This window comes from Trachypithecus francoisi, unplaced genomic scaffold (assembly GCF_009764315.1).
Source record: "Trachypithecus francoisi isolate TF-2019V2 unplaced genomic scaffold, Tfra_2.0 Lachesis_group4, whole genome shotgun sequence".
Lineage (NCBI taxonomy): Eukaryota > Metazoa > Chordata > Mammalia > Primates > Cercopithecidae > Trachypithecus > Trachypithecus francoisi.
This window is the reverse complement of record NW_022681469.1, coordinates 138,391,699-138,412,536: the sequence shown is the minus strand read 5'-3', so window position 1 is coordinate 138,412,536 and position 20,838 is coordinate 138,391,699. Positions and strand designations below refer to the sequence as shown.

At 59.3% G+C, this 20,838-nt stretch overlaps 2 protein-coding genes across 4 annotated transcripts; one reads left to right on the top strand and one right to left on the bottom strand.

The window, feature by feature from the left end:
- Positions 1–472: 472 nt before the first annotated feature.
- POLD2 (DNA polymerase delta 2, accessory subunit) lies at positions 473–9,608 on the top strand. 3 transcript variants are annotated; one of them, XM_033194009.1, is made up of 11 exons: positions 473–565; positions 1,967–2,242; positions 6,227–6,348; positions 6,550–6,673; positions 7,047–7,161; positions 7,279–7,477; positions 7,784–7,864; positions 8,018–8,175; positions 8,397–8,524; positions 8,888–8,989; positions 9,350–9,608. In XM_033194009.1, the coding sequence occupies exons 1-11, from the start codon at positions 517–519 to the stop codon at positions 9,508–9,510; spliced, it is 1,515 nt and encodes a 504-aa protein (XP_033049900.1). In that variant the 5' UTR covers positions 473–516; the 3' UTR covers positions 9,511–9,608. The 3 variants fall into 3 exon arrangements, with proteins under 3 accessions (XP_033049900.1, XP_033049901.1, XP_033049902.1); XM_033194010.1 differs by having other exon boundaries at positions 506–565; positions 1,795–2,242; XM_033194011.1 differs by lacking the exon at positions 473–565 and adding an exon at positions 617–1,090.
- A 126-nt stretch (positions 9,609–9,734) lies between these two features.
- Positions 9,735–20,074, bottom strand: AEBP1 (AE binding protein 1). The gene is made up of 21 exons (XM_033194008.1): positions 19,438–20,074; positions 17,372–17,713; positions 16,751–16,822; positions 16,561–16,632; positions 16,330–16,452; positions 16,177–16,254; positions 15,289–15,366; positions 15,091–15,168; positions 14,934–14,987; positions 14,164–14,273; positions 13,943–14,082; positions 13,478–13,562; positions 13,230–13,374; positions 13,047–13,132; positions 12,658–12,781; positions 12,238–12,434; positions 11,968–12,147; positions 11,379–11,730; positions 11,158–11,297; positions 10,937–11,036; positions 9,735–10,698 (listed from the first exon to the last, which is right to left on the bottom strand). Exons 1-21 carry the CDS (start codon positions 19,688–19,690, stop codon positions 10,034–10,036), a joined length of 3,474 nt encoding a protein of 1,157 aa, XP_033049899.1. The 5' UTR covers positions 19,691–20,074; the 3' UTR covers positions 9,735–10,033.
- Between the last annotated feature and the right edge of the window lie 764 nt (positions 20,075–20,838).

The window sequence follows — 20,838 nt, the reverse complement described above, 5'->3', positions numbered from 1 at the left end:
CGGGAGGAACCCCGACACCCTGCGCCATCCCTTCAGGAAGGGTTACTTCTCCCCGGCCCGGTTTGTGGGCCTTGGGCCTTCTTTTTGTTGGGATCCTCCTCGCGTGTCGCCATCGCTACAAGTAGGCAGCTCTGCGGGGAAAACTGGGACGCTAGGGGCTTCACCAAGGAGGCCGGCGGGCGACCATTGGGGGGCCTGGCGGGGTGACGGCCACTGGGAGGTTTGGGTAGGGCCTGGAGGGGTGACGCGGTCAGCCCACTGGAGGACGACACCTCCTGCCAGCCCAACCCTTGCACGCGCGGCCGCCAACCCAAGACCCGCGGCGCCCACTCGCCAGCCCCAGCACCGCGTTGCCCAGGAAACCGAGGGTGGGGCTCCGCGTTCTCTGTACGTCCAGGTACGTGAAAGGTGTTCGGCGGGATGCGGCGCCTGGTGACGGACGGGGCGAGAAGGGCAGCGATTGGTGACTTGAGGCGATGGGCGGGGAAGTCGCGCGAGGATTGGCGAGTTGCGGTGATGGGCGGGGCAGGCGCGCGGAGATTGGCGGGATGCGGCGCGCAGCGCGGTGAGTAGGGTCCCGGGAAACGGGGTAAGCTGTGGGTGGCGGTTCCAGGCCGCGAGACCGGGCTCCTGGGGCGGTGGGCTGGTGTCTTGGCAGACGTTCTGCAGCTGCCGCGTGGATCCGAGCCGGGGGCACCCGCCGTGACTGGGGCAGCCCCTAGGGCGCCCTCGGCCCCATCCCAAGCAGCGCGGCCTGGCTGCTACCGCCATCAAACAGGTTCCAGCCGAAAACTCTTTAACTAGTCACTCGTTAGACATGTGTGCGGAGCCTGTGTCCCAGGCCAGTGCTGTCCCGTGTAGATAGATTGCAAGCTGCTACGGAATTTTTTTAACTTTCTAGTAGGTGTACGAAAAAAGTAAAACGAAACAGAAATCAGTTGGAGTAAATCCATAAATATATCCAAACTGTTATTTCAGTTGTATTTGAAGAAATTATTGGGATATTCTTTGTACTATTCTTGGAAATCTGTTGTGTGTCCAACCCAAACATCACAGTTGGACTCACCGCATCTGTACTTCGTAGCCCCAGGTGGGTAGTGGCATAAGACACAAAAATCTCAGCCCTCCTGGAGCTTATGGTTTAATTGCAGCAGGCAGACAATACGTTTAAAATATAGTTTGTTAGAAGGTAAATGCTGTAAACAACAATAACAGTTGAAGTACTGGGAAGGGTTGCAGTTGTAAATCAGATGGGCAGGGCACAAGGTAACATTTGAGTAAAGATGTAAGAACTTGAAGGAAATGGGCAAGTGAGCCCTATAGGTATATGGGAGAGGGGCAAGCAAGAGTTCAGAGGCCTCCTGCTCTGGGGAGGGACCCAAGGTGGAGGAGTGGGAACCAGGAGGGTAGAGGACCAGTGGAGCAGATCTCATAGGCAGTTGTAAGGACTTGGGGCCTTATTCAATGAAATGAGGACACTTTGGAGAGTTTTGAGCAGAGCAGTGACTGATTTATGTTTTGGTTTTGGCTTAGTTCATTTTATTATTTAGTAATAGATTTATTATTTCACAGGAGGCTTATTTAATAAGGCAGGCCTCATGTCTGGAGATGAGGCAGGTGCTGGAGAGCTGGACGGAGGCAGATCAGGCATTCCATTTGGGGCACGCTGAACGTGATTGAGACCGTGATAGTTGTCCAGATGGAACAGGACACTTGAGTCTGGGGTTCGGGGAGAACTGCAGATGAGAGAAACACTCCTAGCTTTCCTTTTCTCTTTTTGGATGACTGCTACAGGGTGAGACATCGGTATCCAGACACGATAAATTTCCAAGTGGACACAATGTCTAGTGTCAACTACAGCTGTTCCCCTTCTTTTCCCAGTATCCTTTGGGTGCAGTGAGACTGCAGGAGAGCTGCTGCTTTGGGGATGAGCCGGGGCAGCAGGAATGCCTTTGTGTTTTCACAGTGACCCTCCTTGGCCTGGGCGAAGCTGTGTGGACCAAGCAAGCCAGGAGTGTGGCCATGTTTTCTGAGCAGGCTGCCCAGAGGACCCACACTCTGCTGTCCCCACCATCAGCCAACAATGCCACCTTTGCCCGGGTCCCAGTGGCGACCTACACCAACTCCTCACAACCCTTCCGGCTAGGAGAGCGCAGCTTTAGCCGGCAGTATGCCCACATTTATGCCACCCGCCTCATCCAAATGAGACCCTTCCTGGAGAACCGGGCCCAGCAGCACTGGGGTAAGTGAGCGTTTGGGAAGGTGCTTCCCCCACACCAGCCCAGAACTTAGAAATGTTCTGCAAGAGAACGGGAACATTTCTCTCATTGATCCCACCTCCTATTACCTTGAGAAAATTAACCTCTTTTTCCCTCAGTTTCTTCTTAAGATAGTAACAAGGATTAAATTAAGTAATTTGTGGGTTTGAAGTTAGTTTTAGTTCAGAGGCTGGTTGGAGATAAGGACTTAGTTCTGGCGGTGATGGTGATTATTTCACTGGCAGAGGAAAATGGTTTTCCTACCTTCAGTGCAGATTACTCAAGTATTTGCCTGTGCTGTAGCCAGAGAGCCCCTCGGTGTGGCAAGACTGGTGAGGATGCACTCTCTGGTCTCGAGGGGACCCCCTCTGTTCACTCATGTCTGTTTGCCTCTCCTCCTGGCCCCTGTATTTGCTGGCCATGAATTTTCCTGTCCCTTGGGCTCTCTGTCTTTCCTAATAAAGTGGCCTGGCCAACACAACCCTTGTTCTTTGCCCCCATTTCTTCCTCGGTGATCTCTCCTGCAGTTGGATTATTCTTGGTGGTGAAGTAGGGCCCCCCATCTCCCCCTCTGAGTTTTGGGTGCTTCCGCATTCCCCCATTCCTACTACTTACATAAGAGTGGCTTTCCAGGTAGTTTTCAAATCCATCTCCTATTACCTTTTTTTTTTTTTTTGAGACAGAGTCTTGCTCTGTCACCCAAGCTGGAGTGCAGTGGCCGGATCTCAGCTCACTGCAAGCTCTGCCTCCCGGGTTCATGCCATTCTCCTGCCTCAGCCTCCCGAGTAGCTGGGACTACAGGCGCCCGCCACCTCGCCCGGCTAGTTTTTTGTACTTTTTAGTAGAGACGGGGTTTCACCGTGTTAGCCAGGATGGTCTCGATCTCCTGACCTTGTGATCCGCCCGCCTCGGCCTCCCAAAGTGCTGGGACTCCAGGCTTAAGCCACCGCGCCCGGCCTCCTATTATCTTTTTAAACTGAGGATTTTGTAGGTGAGACCAGTCTTACTCGTTTTTACTGTCCTTGGCACCAGGCGAAATGGATCTTAGCCCTAGTTGCACATTGGAATCTCCTGAGGAGCTTTGAGAAGCCCGTCTCATCCCACACCAAGCCAAGATCAACTCTTATTATAGGCAGCCAGGAGAACACTGGGCCCAGAAATCTAGCTAGAACATCAGATTCATTAGGGATATGTATTAGTCTGTTTTCACATTGCTATAAAGAACTACCTGAGATAGGGTAATTTATAAAGAAAAGAGGTTTAATTGACTCACAGTCCCGCATGGCTGGGGAGGCGTCAGGAAACTTTACAATCATGGCAGAAGGTGAAGGGAAAGCAAGGCACGTTTACATGATGGCAGGAGAGAGAGAGTGAGGGGAACTGCCAACCATTTTTAAACCATCAGATCACGTGATGGTTTGATCTCACTCACCATCACAAGAACAGCATGGGGGAAATCCATCCCCACGATCCAATCACCTCCCACCAGGTCCCTCTGTCAACACCGTGTGGATTATAATTCCAGATAAGATGTGGGTGGGGACACAGAGCCAAACCATATCAGGATGTTTTCTGTTTTGTTTACCTGAGACAAAAGTGCTGTTCCCCTCTCCTCTCCCACATAATCGGGGGCTCCCTCCTGCGGCTCTGGTAGCTTTTCCTCACTTTCCTTTCAGCCCTCGGGACACCTTCCTTGGCTCTTTATAGAGCTCAGTTACTACTCGGGCCCGATGTCAATGCCACCTTCTAGATTCTTTCCGGCAGCACCTCCTCTGGTTGCACATTTCTCTCCCAGTTATTGGAGCTGCCAAAAAAGCTCCCCAGTGATGGACGACAGCAATTTCACTGTGCCCACAGACCGCTCAGGAAACCAAACAGCTGCCAATATGAATGTGTTGCTAGCGGTGGAGCAGCAGTAGCACTCACTCACAGGCCTGGTGGTTGATGCTGGCCCTCACCCTGAATACCTACATGTGGCTTCTGCATGTCCTCACTGAAGCTCAGCCTGTCTCTCCAAACTGGTCCCTCCACTCACCTGTTCCCCAAACCTGCCCAGCCCTTCCTGCCGTAGGCTTCTCCCTTCATTTGGCACACTCTTTCCCTCGCCTTCCCATGACCCCATCTAAGCCCCACTGTCCGCTGAAGTATTATATTCTTTGAGGGGCCACTTACAGCCACCTTGACCAATGAGGGCCTCCGTTTTCTACCTCAGCTCACCATTTGTTCACGGCACTTGTCACTGTGGCGAGTTACTTGTTTATGGCCTGCTGTCGCTCTCCGGCCTAGACCCAGGGGGCTCAGTGGGAGCAAGTGTTGGCCTCTATATCCAGTTTCGATCTTGGTGCCAGCACATTGCCTGAGTATCCTGCTATCCTGCTGTCAGTTACAGGGATGACATTCTGCCCAGTGCTCAGGGGCACACACTTGGATCCCAGTTGTGTGCCCTTGGACACGTTGCTCTGTGCATCAGTGGGGTGATGATATCTACTCCTGGCATGTTTTCAGGGTTGACTGAGTTACATGTACAGTGCTTAGGCCACCTGGAGAGAGTAAGAGTGGGATAGGTGAGGATGTGGAGTCTGTTGCATTGCTGTCTGCAGCTGGCATCCTTCTTGTCTTGTTTTGAGTTGCTCACCTCTGTCTGCTCACGAATGTTCCCGGTTCTTCCCAGGCAGCAGGGGCTCGGGCTGTGCTGGAGTCAGCTAGGCTAAGGGGCTGGTCTGGCATCTGCGTTACCCTATCACCTCCTCAGTGTTTTCTCCAGGCCTGGATCTGCGCTGTGTGGGGACCTGTATTCCTCCCTCCTGCCCACACTGACTCTCCATACCTTTCTTCTTGAGAGTGCCGAGCCCCTCCCATGTGTTCTTGTTCACAGCCTCTTCAGAATCCTGAGAAGAGGCTGGGGAAGACCGTGCCCAGGTGCCCTGGGTAAACAAGGCCACCTGACTCCACGGGAATGGAATGGGTGGAGGGGATCTGAGGTCTGCATTTTGAGTATCTCTGCTCTCAGAGGGTGAAGCATTTGGTAGGGGTGGAGGGTGGGGTGGAATAATCTAAAGTCTTAAAGAAAATGGCAGTTATTTGTAGGGCAGGGCCGTGTTGAGACTTGGCATGCTTCTTTTTAAGAATCAGTGTTGTAATTTAGGTATAAGTGAAGCAGTACTTTGTATTAGTTTCCTGTAGGCACTGTAACAAAGCACCACAAACTGGTTGACTTAAAACAACAGACATGGCGGGGCGTGGTGCCTCACCACTATTCCGAGCACTTTGGGAGGCTGAGGCGGGCGGATCACAAGGTCAGGAGATTGAGACCATACTGGCTAACACGGTGAAACCCCGTCTCTACTAAAAATACAAAAAAAAAAAAAATTAGCTGGGCGTGGTGGCACACGCCTGTAGTCCCAGCTACTCGGGAGGCTGAGGCAGGAGAATGGAATTAACCCCGGAGGCAGAGCTTGCAGTGAGCTGAAATTGTGCCACTGCGCTCCAGCCTGGGTGACAGAGCAAGACTCCATCTCAAAAAAAAAAAAAAAAAAAAACACAGACATTTACTCTCTGGTAGTTCTGAAGGCCAGAAGTTGAAATCCAGATGTCAACAGGATTGGCTCCTTCTGAAGGCCCAAGGGGAGGGTACTTCCTGGCCTCTTCCCTGGCGTTCCTGGGCTTGTGGCCGCGTCACTCCACTCTGCCCGTCTTCACACTCCCTCTTGTCTGTGTGTCTGTTTCTCTGTTCCTCATGAGGACACTTGGCATCCAGGGCCCAACCACACCTAGAGTCCCTGGTCTCCTGTGGCTGACTCACCTTTTACTGTCACCTTGAAGTCCAGGGGGTCCTTGCACTTGATGTTCTCTCCTGGCGATGGCCAGGGCCCTGGGATTGGCCTCTCGTGGAGTGCTGGGCAGAGCCTCCATGGCCTCTCTCAGGGTGGGGCTACTTCATCTCTGAGTCTGTACCCCTGGTGTCCTAGGCAGTGGAGTGGGGGTGAAGAAGCTGTGTGAGCTACAGCCTGGGGAGAAGTGCTGTGTGGTGGGCACTCTGTTCAAGGCCATGCCGCTGCAGCCCTCCATCCTGCGGGAGATCAGCGAGGAGGTGAGGCAGGGCGCTACACGGTGGGGCCGCCAAGCAGACCTGGCCTCCCCCTAGAACATCTCCCTGGGGGTGGGGGTGTGGGGAAAGCAGGTTCAGAGATGATGGGCTCCAGAGGGGTGGGGGCCGGGGTGCCAGCTCACTAACACCAGAGCCTTGATGGGCTCTGGCCTCAAGATTATACCTCCTGTCTCTGCATTCCAGCACAACCTGCTCCCCCAGCCTCCTCGGAGCAAATACATACACCCAGATGATGAACTGGTCTTGGAAGATGAACTGCAGCGTATCAAACTAAAAGGCACCATTGATGTGTCAAAGCTGGTTACAGGTAGGGAGCCCAATGAGGGGGTGAGGGTGATGCAGGTGAAGAGCCCAGCAGTAGTGTGTTAGGGATGCTGTGAATGGGGAGCCTGGGGAGATGTGGAGGGGGGTGTGGCCTGGGCACACATGTGTTCTTGAGGAGGTAGGTGAGGCTGCAGGTGGTCGGAGGCTGTCAGATTGGGTGTGACCTGGCTGGGAGATGGGTCTCCCCACCTCCATCCAAAGGCAGTGACCCCAGGAAGCAGACATGCCTCCCGGAGTCCTAGGTGAGAATTCACCAGTGTGGTTGTGGAGGACTGGCTGGTTTTGCCTGTTGGGGTGACTGGAGGAGTGGTAGCACCTGGGGCTCCCTGATCAGGCCTGATGCCACTGCTCCCCAGGGACTGTCCTGGCTGTGTTTGGCTCCGTGAGAGACGATGGGAAGTTTCTGGTGGAGGACCATTGCTTTGCTGACCTTGCTCCCCAGAAGCCCACACCCCCACTTGACACAGATAGGTGAGCAGCAGTTCTCGGGGGCCGGAACCAGCTCATGGTCAGTGGAATCTTTGAGTCGCACCTAGGAGGGGCTGCCTCCCTTCTTGGCACCCTGGAGGACCCCACCTTCTCCCATAGGTTCGTGCTGCTCGTGTCCGGCCTGGGCCTGGGTGGAGGTGGAGGTGAGAGCCTGCTGGGCACCCAGCTGCTGGTGGATGTGGTGACAGGGCAGCTTGGGGACGAAGGGGAGCAGTGCAGCGCCGCCCATGTCTCCCGGGTTATCCTCGCCGGTAACCTCCTCAGCCACAGCACCCAGAGCAGAGACTCTATCAATAAGGTATGGAGCCCGCCTGGCTGCATTCAGCCCCAGCCCAGGAGGCTGCAAGCCTGTAAGACTCTCCTTCCCCATGGCGAGTTGGGTACCCTATGGGGTCTTGCAGGTCGGTGGGAAGCGCCCTGCAGTGACACTGGGGCCTCCTGCACTGGGGCTTCTCGTGCCCAGGCCCTTGCTGAGGGTGGTGGGAGGCTAGAAGGGAATGAGGGTCTATGGGACAACATCTGCATCTTCCAGCTGGTGGGGCTCTGCTCTCCTCTGAGCCTGGGACTCGCCTGGGCCTGATGGCTTCCTGGGCTTCTATTCCAGGCCAAATACCTCACCAAGAAAACCCAGGCAGCCAGTGTGGAGGCTGTGAAGATGCTGGATGAGATCCTCCTGCAGCTGAGTGTGAGTGAGCTGGAGGCTGGAGGGGTAATGGGGATTGCAGTCTTCAAAGCTGCCACTGGGCAACATAAGGCAGGCAGGAGGGCAGGGGGAGTGGCTGGAGTTGGGGTAGGGGGCTTCTTCAGGGTTGAGCTGTCCCTGCCCTGTGCCTTCCAGGCCTCAGTGCCCGTGGACGTGATGCCAGGCGAGTTTGATCCCACCAACTACACGCTCCCCCAGCAGCCCCTCCACCCCTGCATGTTCCCGCTGGCCACTGCCTACTCCACGCTCCAGCTGGTCACCAACCCCTACCAGGCCACCATTGATGGAGTCAGGTAGCTGGCACAGCCACACTTCAGTCTGACCCAGCCTTTTGCCTCAGGAGGCACAAAGAGGGGAGGGGAGGGAGGGTCCAGGAAGGTGGCAGGCCTGCAGAGGCCCACCTGGCATCTGTTCCTTCTCTCTGGGGCATCCCCACAAGCGCGCCAGATGAGCTCTGGGCTGACCACTATGGGTGGCACCCATAGCCAAGGGTCAGCTGAGCTTTGCCTTGCAGATTCTTGGGGACATCAGGACAGAACGTGAGTGACATTTTCCGATATAGCAGCATGGAGGATCACTTGGAGATTCTGGAGTGGACCCTGCGGGTCCGTCACATCAGCCCCACAGCACCTGACACTCTAGGTAACAGGCTCAGCCATACGGGGTGGGAGCAGAGGGCCAGGAGGCCTGGCAGGACCCTGAAGTGCACAGGGTCCCCCTGTGGGTTTGCACTTGCCAGCATTGCTGAGAGCTGAGGAGTTCAGAGGCTTGGCACCTGCTCTGGAAGCTACTCCGGAGTCTTAATTCTAAGGCCGATGGCTCCCCACCCCGACAGGCAGCAACAGCAGGGCCAAGGTCTTGTGACAGTATCTGGAGGTGCTCCTGTTGTCACACTGGGGGTCTCCTACTGGCCTGCAGTGGGAGGAGGGGCTGCAGCCCCACATCCTGTGCAGAGTGCTAGTGCTGAAGCTGGAACCCTCCTCAGAGCTGCCTGTTCTCCTCCAGGTTGTTACCCCTTCTACAAAACCGACCCATTCATCTTCCCAGAGTGCCCGCATGTCTACTTCTGTGGCAACACCCCCAGCTTTGGCTCCAAAATCGTCCAAGGTAATTTTTGTCTTCTGGGGGCCCAGGCCTGATTTGCTGATTCACTCTCACCTGGGAACAAGGTTCTCACCTGGAGACAGAAAAGAAAACCTGCATTGTGGAGTCCCCCCAGCTCTTGTGGGATGGACAGCTGAGGTCTGCTGTGCAGCCATTATTTCACTGTGGGAGCCAAGCTGCCTGGCCAGCTGGGCAGGGGCTGGAACAGCTCCCAGCCTGTGTGCTCCTCAAGGCTAATCTCTGGTCTCCTATTGTCACTGCCCCACTGTGTGCCAACGGGGACTCCTGTTTATTTCTGGCAGCTTCTCTTTGAGGCAGGACTTACTTGGAACCTACAGTGGGTCCTGTGTGACTTCTTTGCAGGTCCTGAGGACCAGAGAGTGTTGTTGGTGACTGTCCCTGACTTCAGTGCCACGCAGACTGCCTGCCTTGTGAACCTGCGCAGCCTGGCCTGCCAGCCCATTAGCTTCTCGGGCTTCGGGGCAGAGGATGATGACCTGGGAGGCCTGGGGCTGGGCCCCTGACTCAAAAAGGCGGTTTTGACCAGAGAGGCCCAGATGGAGGCTGTTCATTCCCTGTAATGTTGGCATTGTAAATAAAACCTGAGCACTTGCTGATGCGAGCCTTGAGCCCTGGGTACTCTGGGTACAGGAATCCTGCAGGGGTACCCACAGTGACCATAGCTCCTGCACCCACCAGCCGGTCTCCCTCCTCCCCATCCCTGACCCCTCAGAATGTGAGCAGTCTGTGCCATGAGCTTGTTTTATTGGAGTGACCTCGGCTCCCTCCCTCTGCCACTACTCCAACACTGCAGCAACCCCATCTCTTACGAGACTAGCAGGTGGAGCAGGAGCCTCCACACAGCCTCTGGCTCTTAGGTCCCAGTCATGTTTGCACCCCCTCAAAGGGGCAGGACCAGCCCTTCCTTTCAGTGTCCACACCAGGGGCCTTCTGTGTGCTGATGGGTGATGTGACTGTGGTCAGCAGGCTTGGGAAGTGCTACTGCTGTAGCTTGAGCTGGGCTGGGGCCTTGGTAGGACCCTGATCTCAGAAGTCCCCAAAGTTCACTGTGTAGGTCTCAACTGTTGTGAAGGGGAATGCCTGGCCAGTGGCTATCTCCTCTTCCTCTTCCTCCTCCTCTTCCTCAAACTCAGGCTCCAGCTGGGTCTCAAACTCAGGCTCCAGCTGCGTCCCAAACTCGGGCTCCACCTCGGTCCCAAACTCGGGCTCCACCTCGGTCCCAAACTCTGTCACCACCTCTGTGTAGGTCTCAGTCTCCGACTCCTCCCAGCCAGCGGTGGTTGGGGGTACGAGGCCCCAGGGCTCTATGGTAGTGCTCAGGGTGGTGGCAGGGGCAGGGGGCAGCGTGGAAGGCACAGTGTGGGGGCCTAGGGTGGTGGTGGTGTTGAGGCGCCGCAGCCGCATCTGTGCCCGAAGCCGCAGACGGTGCTGTAGGCGCCGCTGCTGCAGGCGTCGCTGCTGGGGGGTCATAGGGCGCGATGGGTCTATGTGTGGGATAGGCCGGTTCCCGTTCATGGCCATGATCTCCCGGATGCGCTTCCAGTTGGAGCGAGCCAGGATGAAGTTGCACTGAGTGGCCCCAATGTCATAGTCAACATTGCAGGTCTTGGCACTCGGGGTGTAGCCCTCCGCGTGGGCTGTCACGCGGTACTCACCCGGGTTCAAGATTCGCCAGTAATCACCACCACTGGCTGCGGAGGGAGGACGATCCGGCTGCCCCAGAGCGCCCCTCGCAGGCCCCCACCCTCCCACTCAGTCCTGCCCCTAGGCCCCGCCCCCCCCCCCCGAGTCCTGCCCCTAGGCTCCGCCTCCCTGGTTCCGCCCCCAGGCTCCCCAGACTCAGCCTGCTCGCTGAGTTCCCCAAGCCCCCATCCTCTCTGGCAGTGTCCTCCCTCAGGAAGGTGGGGTAAAGATGTGCACACTAGGTACCTGTCTTCACGCCGTGATTAATGCCACTCACAGAGATGGTGGCGTTGGCAATGGGGATGCCTTGCTCGTCCGTCACCACCCCCTTAATGCCGCGGTGCACCTGGGGAAGCAGGTGAGGGCTGTTGGTCCTGAGGAAGGTCCAATGTGGTCCGCTGCTCTCTCCCGCCCGTCCAGGAATCTCTGCAGCCTCCTCTCCCCAGACATTGCCCTGGCTACCTCACCTGCTCCATGAAGGTGAGCAGCGCCTCCTTGTTGTTCTCCCACTCGCGGGGCAGCTCACTCTCATGAGGGAACTTGTCACAGCCCAGGTAGAAGGAGAGCTCCAGGCAGTTGGTATGCAGATAACTGAAGTCATTGATAGCTGGCCGGGAACAGACACAGACCCAAAGTCAGCCCCTCTCCGGACCAGGCCCCGCCCACAGCCCCTTCCAGGCTGACTCACTCCCGGACCGGGGGTTCCACTTGGCCCCGTTGACGATGCCCATGCCGCCGGTGTAGTCCTGGGCTTGGCAGCCTCCGCGATAGGGCTCGGTCAAGGTGAGGTGGGCGGAGGCGAAGGAGATGGCGAGCCAGCGGAAGATGGCGTGGTCTGGGGTCTCCTGAGCCTCAGAGACCTCATCCTCATCCTCCCCGCGGGCGGCTGCCATGGCTGCGGCCAGCAGCTGCTCCTGAGTAGGCGTGCGGGCCATGTCGTAGGGATAGGATACTAGCCGCTCACCGCCGTTCAGATTTGCTCCCAGCACGAAGGGGTTCTTTTCCATCCAGGCAATGATGGCCCGGACCTCCGTGGATACCTGGAGTGGCCAGCACATGTGAGGCCAGGGCTGCAGCCTCCAGCCACCATCCCCAACCTAGCCCATCACCCTCCATGAAGCTTCACACCAGTACTCGCACGCTTTCCTGTCCCCCAACCCCCAGAGCCTCAGCGTCTGGAGCTCAGGCACCGTCAGCCCCCACCCCCAAGCCCAGAACACCAGGACCCCAGGGTCCAGCTGCTCCCTCCTGCCGTCTCAGCCAGGCTGCAGCCTCACCGTGGCATCTGGCGAAAGGTAGCGTTCAGGGATGGGCAAGTTATTGTTGGGGACCCGGTAGGGGACCCATTTCCTCTCCTCAGCTCCCCAGAGCACAGAGTTGAGATCCGGGAAATCTTCAAAGATGTCAAAGCCCTCCTCGGTCCACAATCCCAGCGCCCAGTTCCCAAACTCTGAGCCCTGTTGAGAGCCAGCAGGGTAGGCATGGGCCACCCACACCCCCACAAGCCCGGGCTGCCTGGCCCCTGGCCAGCCTCACCCTCAACCCACCATCTGCGCTGCCACCTCGTAGCCATCAGGGTTCAGTGAGGGCACCAGGTGGATGCGCGTGTCCTGCACCAGGCTGCGCACACGCGGGTTCCCATCGCGGTACTCGCGGCACAGGTACTGCATGAGCAGCAGCAGCAGCTCTCGGCCCAGCACCTCGTTGCCATGGATCCCAGCAGTGTAGCGGAACTCAGGCTCCCCTGCAAGGGCGGGAGCCTCAGTGAGCAGGCAGTCTCCCAAGGTCCAGGGTAGCTGAGGAAGGACCCAGACCCACCTCACACCTGAGGGTCTGGGGGACAGCTGGGGCTCCTAGGGCCCTGTAAGACAAGCCAGAATCCCCAGATGGGCTCCAGAACAGGCGGGAGGCGGTGAACTCTGCTCACCAGCAGCGCAGGCCAGCTGCTGGCCCCCACAGACCCTCACCCAGTTCATGCTCCCCAGGGTTGTCTGAGATCTCCATGGCATAGATCTTGAGGCCTCGCGAGCTTTTGCCCAGGCTGTAAGTGCGGGTGATGGTGGGGCACTCCTCATTCACCACCTTCATGAGCTGGGGCAGATGGGGAGGACATGAATCAATCACACAATCCGTCCCCCCGCTGACCATGCTCCTTCCATCCACTTCCAGGGCCTGCTCTATGGCAAGGGACAGGCATGACCCCTTCAGGCAGCCCCCAGGTACTGGCCTCCTTCCTAAGGTGAGGGACAGCCAGCGTCCCTGGAACCAGTAGGGACTGGGCCCTGTGACACCAGGCACACACTCCCCTGTCAGACAGATAGGTCCCACCCCCAGCCCCAGGATAGATGTTCCCAACCTGGCGCATGTCCTTGTAGCTGTGGTGCCGGAAATCCAGGTCATCGGTGGCCACCACCTCGTTCTGTGCGTAGTAGCTGTAGACAGCTGCAAGGGAGGGGGGGTTGTCTTTAGCCGGGTGCCAGGTGGCCCACCCTAGCACCCCACCTCCCCTCCGAGCCCCTGCCAGCCCTTCCACACTCACGGGCCATAGGGCACCCCAGCACCTCCAGGCGCATGCACAGGCTGCCATTCCAGGTGAGTGGGTAGATGCGGATGAAACGAGCCACCACCGGCTCTGGGAGCTCACTCAGCACAGGTGTGTCCTTGTCCACGTTCCCATGAAAGGTCTGGGGAGGGGCAGGCCTCAGAGCAGTACTGCCAACCCCTCTGAGAGCCCGCCCCCCGCCCAGACAATGGGAGCAGAGCCAGGAGCCTGGGCATGGTGCCCACCATTTCCTCATAGCCGTTGGTGTACATCACCCATGTCTGGCTGTCATTGCTGAAGCCCACGAAGAAGGTGGTCACAAAATCGTCACTGTGGAGTGGACAGTGGTCACAGCAAGGATCTTCCCCCTCCCAGGCCCTCAGGTGGCCTGAGCCTCCCTCTTCTGAGCCCCAGGAATTTAAGAGCTAGCAGGGCAGTGGCACACAGCCCAGGTGTTGAGCCTGGGTCCTATGCCTGTCACATAGCCATGGGCAGGTGGTCTGTCCCTAAACTCATGTGCTCATCAGGACACAGGAGCTGACTGACCATGGCTGAGGAGTAGGGATGGGCAGGGTCAGCCCCTCACTGATCTTTTTGGCCTTCTTTGGCTGGGCCAAAGAAGGGCCCACTGGAATCTCCTTAATAGGACACAGAGCCATGCCCATGGAGCCACTCCCCCCTGCCAACTACCCATGAGCCTGGCCACGCACTGGATGCTGGAGTCTCGGCCCTGGGTGATGACGCCTGTGAACCGGGTAGTCCTCCTGGTGTCCACCTCTATCCACTGGGTCCTGGCATCGTCCTCAGCACACCATGCGCCATCATAGTAGTCGTCCTCAGTGGCACCGGCCTGTCCAGGGGCCAGGGGAGGCTGAGCATGGGCGGAGGAGTCATCATCCCAGTTGGGAGATGGGCCCATCCCAATGCCCACCTGCATGTTGAGCCGGCCGCGCTGTGCCCCCAGGCCATGGCGCAGCATGGAGGAGGCTCGGATCTGGTTGTCCTCGATACGGTGTGACTCCATCCCAATGGGGGGACACTCTGAGGACGTGTACCCCAGACTGGTGGCTCACTAGCTCCATCCTTCCCACCACCAAACCCAGAACCAAGGAGCCCAGAGCCCACTCCTGGCACATCGGGGACACCAGTCAGAGGGCAGCTCTGGTTGGCTGGTGGCTCCCTGGTGCCCTGCACCAGCCCACCTGGAATTGACTCAAAGCCAGGCCAGGAGCTGCTTCCAATCCCAGCCTGTGCTTCCCCTCCCTGGGCCTCAGCTGCCCCATCTGGAGAATGGGCTGACCATGCCCAGCTCTCAGGGGACACACGTGAAATCACAGAACTCCCCCAGGGTGCAGCTACAGATGGGGACCGTCTGCACAATGGCCCTGCAGGGACACCTGTGAAGGTAGCTGAGGTCCTCACTCCCCACCAAGGCCTCAGGTCCTCCCCCTACCACGCCCAGCCGCTAGGGGCCCTGGGGAGCTGCCACCCTCCTGAAGTAGGCCAGCCTGGGGTCCAGGGCTGGGGCAGCCAAGCAAGGCTGTCCTGGGCTCCCGGGGCCCCTCCCTTCTGGGTCCCAAGAATCTAAGAGTAGGAAAGGGTTTCAGGGGCCTGGGTCCTGTTTGTGGCCTTGAGCCAGTCACTTGTCCCAGCACCCCCATCCTGTGGCCCCCACTCTCACCCCCTGGGCCCCCCACTTACTGACTTTCTCTGTAGGCGTCCACTCCTCCTCCACATCCTCGCCCTTTCGGGGCTCTAGGGACAATGAAGGGAGGACATGGCACCAAGGGCCTGGGAGGCAATCAGGAGTCCAGATGTTGCCCCACAGGGACCCAGGCCCCGAGCCCCAGCCACACACCTTTGTGGTCCTTGCCCTTCTCCACTGCCCACTTGTCGGCCTCCTCCTTGGGGCTGCCATCCTCCTTTTTGGGTTTCTCTGGAAGGTACAAGGTAGGAGGGCCCAGTCAGGGCTTTGGGGGCCACGTGGGATGGGTCAGGCAGGCCCCAGGTGGCCTTCAGGGCAGGCCTGGTGCAGGAAGTCCTTGGTCCCACTCACTCAGCTCCTCCTTCTCTTCGTCTGTCTGGCGCTCAGCATCGGGCTTCTGGGGCGGAGGAGGCCCAAAGTAATAGTCCACTGCGGAGAGGGAGAGCCAGCTGAGGCCGCCCTGACCCTGCTGCAGGGCCGCAGCTCCTGGGTCCACAGGAGCTCAGCAGGGCAGGACCACGCCAGAGGGGAGGAAGACGGGAGATGGGGGACAGCTGAGTGGGGAGAGAGGGTCCTGCAGGAGTCAGGAGCAGCCCGAGCTCGGGGGCAGCTGAGCAAGACCCTGCTGAAGTCACCAGCCAGGCCTCCCAGGAGCATCTGGCCCGGGGAAAGGAGGACTCTAGGCCCAGGGCATGGGAACGGCCTGGAGGGACAACTGGCACCTGTGCCTGGGGTTGCAGGCTGGAGGGTGAGATGGGGGGACATTGGAGGCACTGATGGGGATCTGGGGGAAGGGAAGTGGCAACGCGCAGGCTACCGCCCAGGAGAAAGGGGAACCTGAGGGCTCCAGAGACGCAGGGGCATGAACAAGGGGAAGGTAAAAGCCCTTGGGCTCCCTGAAGAGAGTGGGGCGGTGGCCACGAGCCAGCGGGAAGCCAGAGCACCGGACTGGGAGGGCTGGAGCCCACATGGGTGAGAGGGCAGAGTGTGTGCCTAGGGACACTCCAGTGGGGGCCACAGCCAAGCAGGAACCAGGGAAATGGCCAAGGAAAGACCAGCCTGAGGGCAGAGGAGACTGGGCAGCGGCTGGGGTGGGCACCCGGGGACAGCAAGGGCAGCGAGGTAACCACAGGCACAGGTGGGGTTGCAAGGTGCGTGAGTCGCCCCAGCTGGCTCCTGACCACACCCCCGGCCCCCACCTGCCTATGTCCCTCAGACTCTGGGGTGCTGGGTACTCACTGTCATCATAATTGGGGATCACGTAGCCATCACCATAGTCAGGCGGCGTCAGGGGCAGAAGAGGCTTCACAGGCGGCTCTGGAGAGGCAGGTAGGTTAGGAGAGGGCCAGAGCACCAGTGGCCACAGCACCCCCTCTCCTGCCCCCATCCTACCAATCCTCTCCTCCGGGGCCGGGGCCGGGGCTTTCTCCTCAGGGGGCTCTGGCCAGACCCGCTCGGGCCTCCTCCTTCTGCTTGGGGGTGGCCTGGGCTGCTTCTGGCGCCGAATGTACTCAACTGAGGGGGAGGCCGGCTCTGAGTGGGTCCCAAGGCTGGGATGGGCCCATCGGCGCATCCCCCAGGCCAGGGGTCCGACCCAGGCGGGGCTGGCAGGGCCCTACTCACAGTCCTCATAGTCCTCCCTCTCGATCTGGTCATTGTAGTCCAGTGTGGGTAGCTCGGTCTCCTCCTCCGGCTCTGAGAGGAAAGTGCTGGTAGCTGCCTGACAACCCCACCCAGGCCCACTCTGGGGAAGCCCTCAGTCCGACCAGCCAGGGCAGCTGGCCCTGAGGCCAGGCAGAGGATGGCCACTCACCAGGCTGGTGCTCCCGTGCCTCCACACGGGTCTCCTCTCCTGGATTCTGCCAGTTATTTGGGAGGGGCCCCCCTGCAACACAGGAGTTCCAGAAGCAGGTGGGCGGGAGGCCTGCTCTGACCACCTTGGGAACCTCAGGCCACCAGCCACCCACAGAGCCCACACAGAGCCTGTGGACACCCTACTGAGGCCAAGCTCACTCCAAGGAGGACTGAGCTCCTCTGGTCTTCAGCATCCTGCCGGCATCTCATGGGGCCAGAGAGCTGGGCCCACCTTCTGGGGAACCTACTGTGCTGCTGGAGGCCCTACCACAAAGCCGCCCCCAGCAGGAGAAGGCAGGGGGGAACTCCATGGGCTCAGAGCCCAGGGACATCTGGGCAGGGACCTGGGGGACAGAGGTCCCACCCACAAGGCTGCCAAGCCCTCTCCCTACCCAAAAGAGGCTACAGCACTGAGGGAGCCCACCAATCAAATTGTGAAATTTATAGCAAAAGTGAGGTCCCATCAGTGGGGAGCTGAAGGTCTATAGGAAACAGGGCCCCAGAAATCTGCCTCCCACTCCCTCCCTCCACCAGAGCAGGCAGTCAGAGTCCCATCACCCCAGAGGAGTGGGGCACAAACCTCCCTCCTGGGGGAGCTCCTCAGGGCCAGGGCTGGGGGGTGGGGGCAGTGGCCACTCCAAGGTTTCTGAGGGAGCCAGAGTGGGGGGCCTCTTCCCTGATGGGGGCTTCTTGGTGGCCTTAGGTGGCTTTTCCTTGGGCTTCTTGGTGGCCTTGGGTGGCTTCTCCTTGGGCTTCTTGGTGGCCTTGGGTGGCTTCTCCTTGGGCTTCTTGGTGGCCTTGGGTGGCTTCTCCTTCCCCTTCTTGGGCGGCTTGGGGGACCCCTCCAGGGACTCCTTGGGCACCTTGGGGCCTTTGTCTTTCTTGCCTTTCTTCCCTTTGTCTTTGGTCTTTTCCGGAGGCACTGTCCAAGATGCAGACTCGTGTCAAATGAACAGAGCCAGCTCTGTGCCCCCATGAGGTCCCTCTCTAGATGCCCAGAACCTGGGCACAGGGACTCTTGTCAGTTCCCGGTGCGGATCAACAAACTGAGAGGTGAAGTCACTTGCCCAAGTGGCAAACTGGGATCCGGACCCGGGTTTTCTGTCTGCAAGTCTGGGTCTGTGACCACCAATCTCAACCTCTCTAAAGACTGAGCATAGGGTGCCCAGTTCCCAGAGGGAGGCCCTCATCCCCCCACCTGCCAAAACCTCAACAGGGGCTCCTTACTATCCACTCCATTATTCTGTGCTGGGCACAGAAGGGGCAGAGAGATGACTGAGCCATTCAGGCCTGGAGGAGCATCTGGTCATCCCTGCCAACTGCCATACAAAGGAAGGGACATGGACCCAGGACCTTCCCTGGGTCTCCTACGGGGCAAGAAAAGCTTCAGAGAAAAGCACCTACTGTGCTGCTGGAGGCCCTACCACAAAGCTGCCCCCAGCAGGAGAAGGCAGGGGGGAACTCCATGGGCTCAGAGCCCAGGGACATCTGGGCAGGGACCTGGACTTGGCTGAGTATTGAAGCCCAAAGAAGAGGAAGTGGTCCCCTTTCGAGAAGTAAGGGATTTGGAATTGGTTAGAAGGATAGGGAGTCCTGGGTGGTTCGGGGATCACACACAGGACAGAAAGGACAGGTAGGGAGCTTGTGGCTGCTCACTCATTTCAGAGTCTGGGAGAGGGAGCGGGGATGGGTTGTGAGGATTCCCATGGGGAATCAGGACCCTAAGCAGGAGCTGCAAGTGCTGTTGAGAACCTGATGAGAGGTGGGGAGCATGAGGGAAGTTTGGCAGAAACACAGGAAAGCTACCCAATGCAGACAGCCAGGGGACACAGGGCTGCTAGAGTGGTTCCCCAGAGCCAGGAGACCAAGCCTGGAAGGAGAGCCAGAGGCAGGAGGGGCACGGGGAGCCCAGGGTGTGGGAAGCAGCCAGGAAAGATCTAGAGCTGGGGTGGCAGAGGAGAGGCTGCTGACATCAGGAATGTTGGACGGTGCCTTGGAATCTCCTGGGAGACAAGGATCACAAGACCCTCTGCCACCTTCCAGAGGGCCACGATGAAAACAGCTAAGATTTACTGACAACCGATTATGCAAGAGGCCATGGGTTAAATGCTTCAGTGATGCATCACCTCATCTAATTCCCCTACTAATGCAGGACCACCCACTGCTCACCCCCACCTGAAGCCCTGTGGGAAAAGGGGTCTTCAACAACCTTCTCACCTATGTGAGTCCTCCTGGAGTAGGAGGGCAAAGGTAGGAGGAAGGGACGACCTGAAGCTGTGCCACCAACAGGCAGAGTGGACCCATTAGTATGGCAGGGGGTGACACAGCACAGTCCCCTGTGGCTCAAGCCTAGACCCTGTCCCATACTGAAGGCATGGGGATGAGCAACCTGTACAACCACAGCACCAACCCTAGAGCCACCGGCCCCCAAAAGTGGCTCTGCCACCCGGGTGCTGGATGTGCCTACAGGCCAGCGCTAACCTCGGCCTGGCACAGGGTCCCTCCAGGCATCTGGGCTCGCGTGCGCATTAGTAAGCCAGCCATTCCTCCCTGGGACGACTGGGGAGTGGCCAGACCCTGCCGAATCCCCCTGTTCCCACCTGAGATGCCAACCCCCCACGCCCCCGCCCTGCCCCGGGCTCTTACCTTCTGCGGCCGCCCCCGGCCGCGCCCCTGGCTTGCCCCCCGCCTGGGCTTTTCGGACCCGCGGGGTGGGCTCGGGAGGCGGCGGGGCCTCCACGTCGTCTTCCCGGGGCTCAGGTCCTAGCTCTGACAGGAAGCCCTCGAGGAACTCCTCGATCTCGTCGTCGGTCAGCACCGTCTGCGGGCGCCCTCCGGGGCACAGGGCCAGCAACGCCAAGAGGCAGCTGAGCAGGGGCGCCCCGCGCACGGCCGCCATGGTCGCGGCACGCGCGGGGGGCTCCGGGGAGGGCACGAGGGGTCAAGGGCTCTGGGGACTCTGGGAAAGGGCGGAGAGGGGATCGAGACGGGTGAGGGAATCCAGGAAGGGGCGGGAGAGAGGATGGGGTGAGCGAGGGAATCCGGGAAAGGGCGGGAGAGTGGATTAGGGTGGGCGAGGGGACCCGGGAAGGGGTGCTGGGGAGCTCCGAGGCCGGAGGGGCTCAGGGGTGGTCGGGGCGCTCCGAGGCCCTGGCGGCGATAGGCGCTCCGGCCCCGCGTGGCGCACTCGCGCGCGGAGAGCCGTCTCCAAAGCGCTGGCGGGGGCCGGGGCGGGGGCGCCGGGGCTTCCGGAGCCGGCTCCCCACCCCCGAGGAGGAAAAGGAGGAAAAGAAGGAGGAGCCGAGAGTGGACGGAGGGGCTGCGGGGGGGCGGGGGGCGGGGCAGGCGAGCGGGCGCTGGCGGCGAGCGTCCCACGCCCGGAGACTTGCGCCTAGGACAGAGGGGCAGGGGGCGGGGCGGCTGGGAAGGCAGAGGGCCTGAAGTAGGGAAAGGTGGTGGGGAGGGCCTGGGGTGCGGTTCTGAAGGGGCCGACATCCCTCCTCCCTCTGCCCTAGGCACCGCCCTTAAGGCGGGACCCCAAGACCACCGGGGCGCTGAACCCTCCGCGGGTGACTAGGAAACCTGGATGGAAAGCTGGAAAGCCGTAGTGTCAGGCGTCTGAGACCTCTCTCAATTTGGAGGGCCACAGAAAGGCCACCCCATCCTTCCCAGGCTCTGGAGCCTCTGCCCATGGGCCCTGCTGCACCCCAGCGTCAATTCATTCAGTCATCCTACCAACCTTTTCAGGTCTGTGTGGGGCCAGGCCCTGTGCTGGGCCCCAGGGAAGGACAGCACAGTGGGAACTCACTTTCCAGCCGGGAGGCAAGTGCAAAACTGCCCTCAGAGTGGCCAGCTGCCCCGCTGGGGGTAGGACTCCCATGTAAGGGCATGCCATCCCACCCCTTTGAGTCCCAATGTGGACAAATAGCCATTTCTCACCTTCTTCTTACCAGAACCCATTTTTTAAAAAATGTCTACAGGCCGGGCGCGGTGGCTCAAGCCTGTAATCCCAGCACTTTGGGAGGCCGAGACGGGCGGATCACGAGG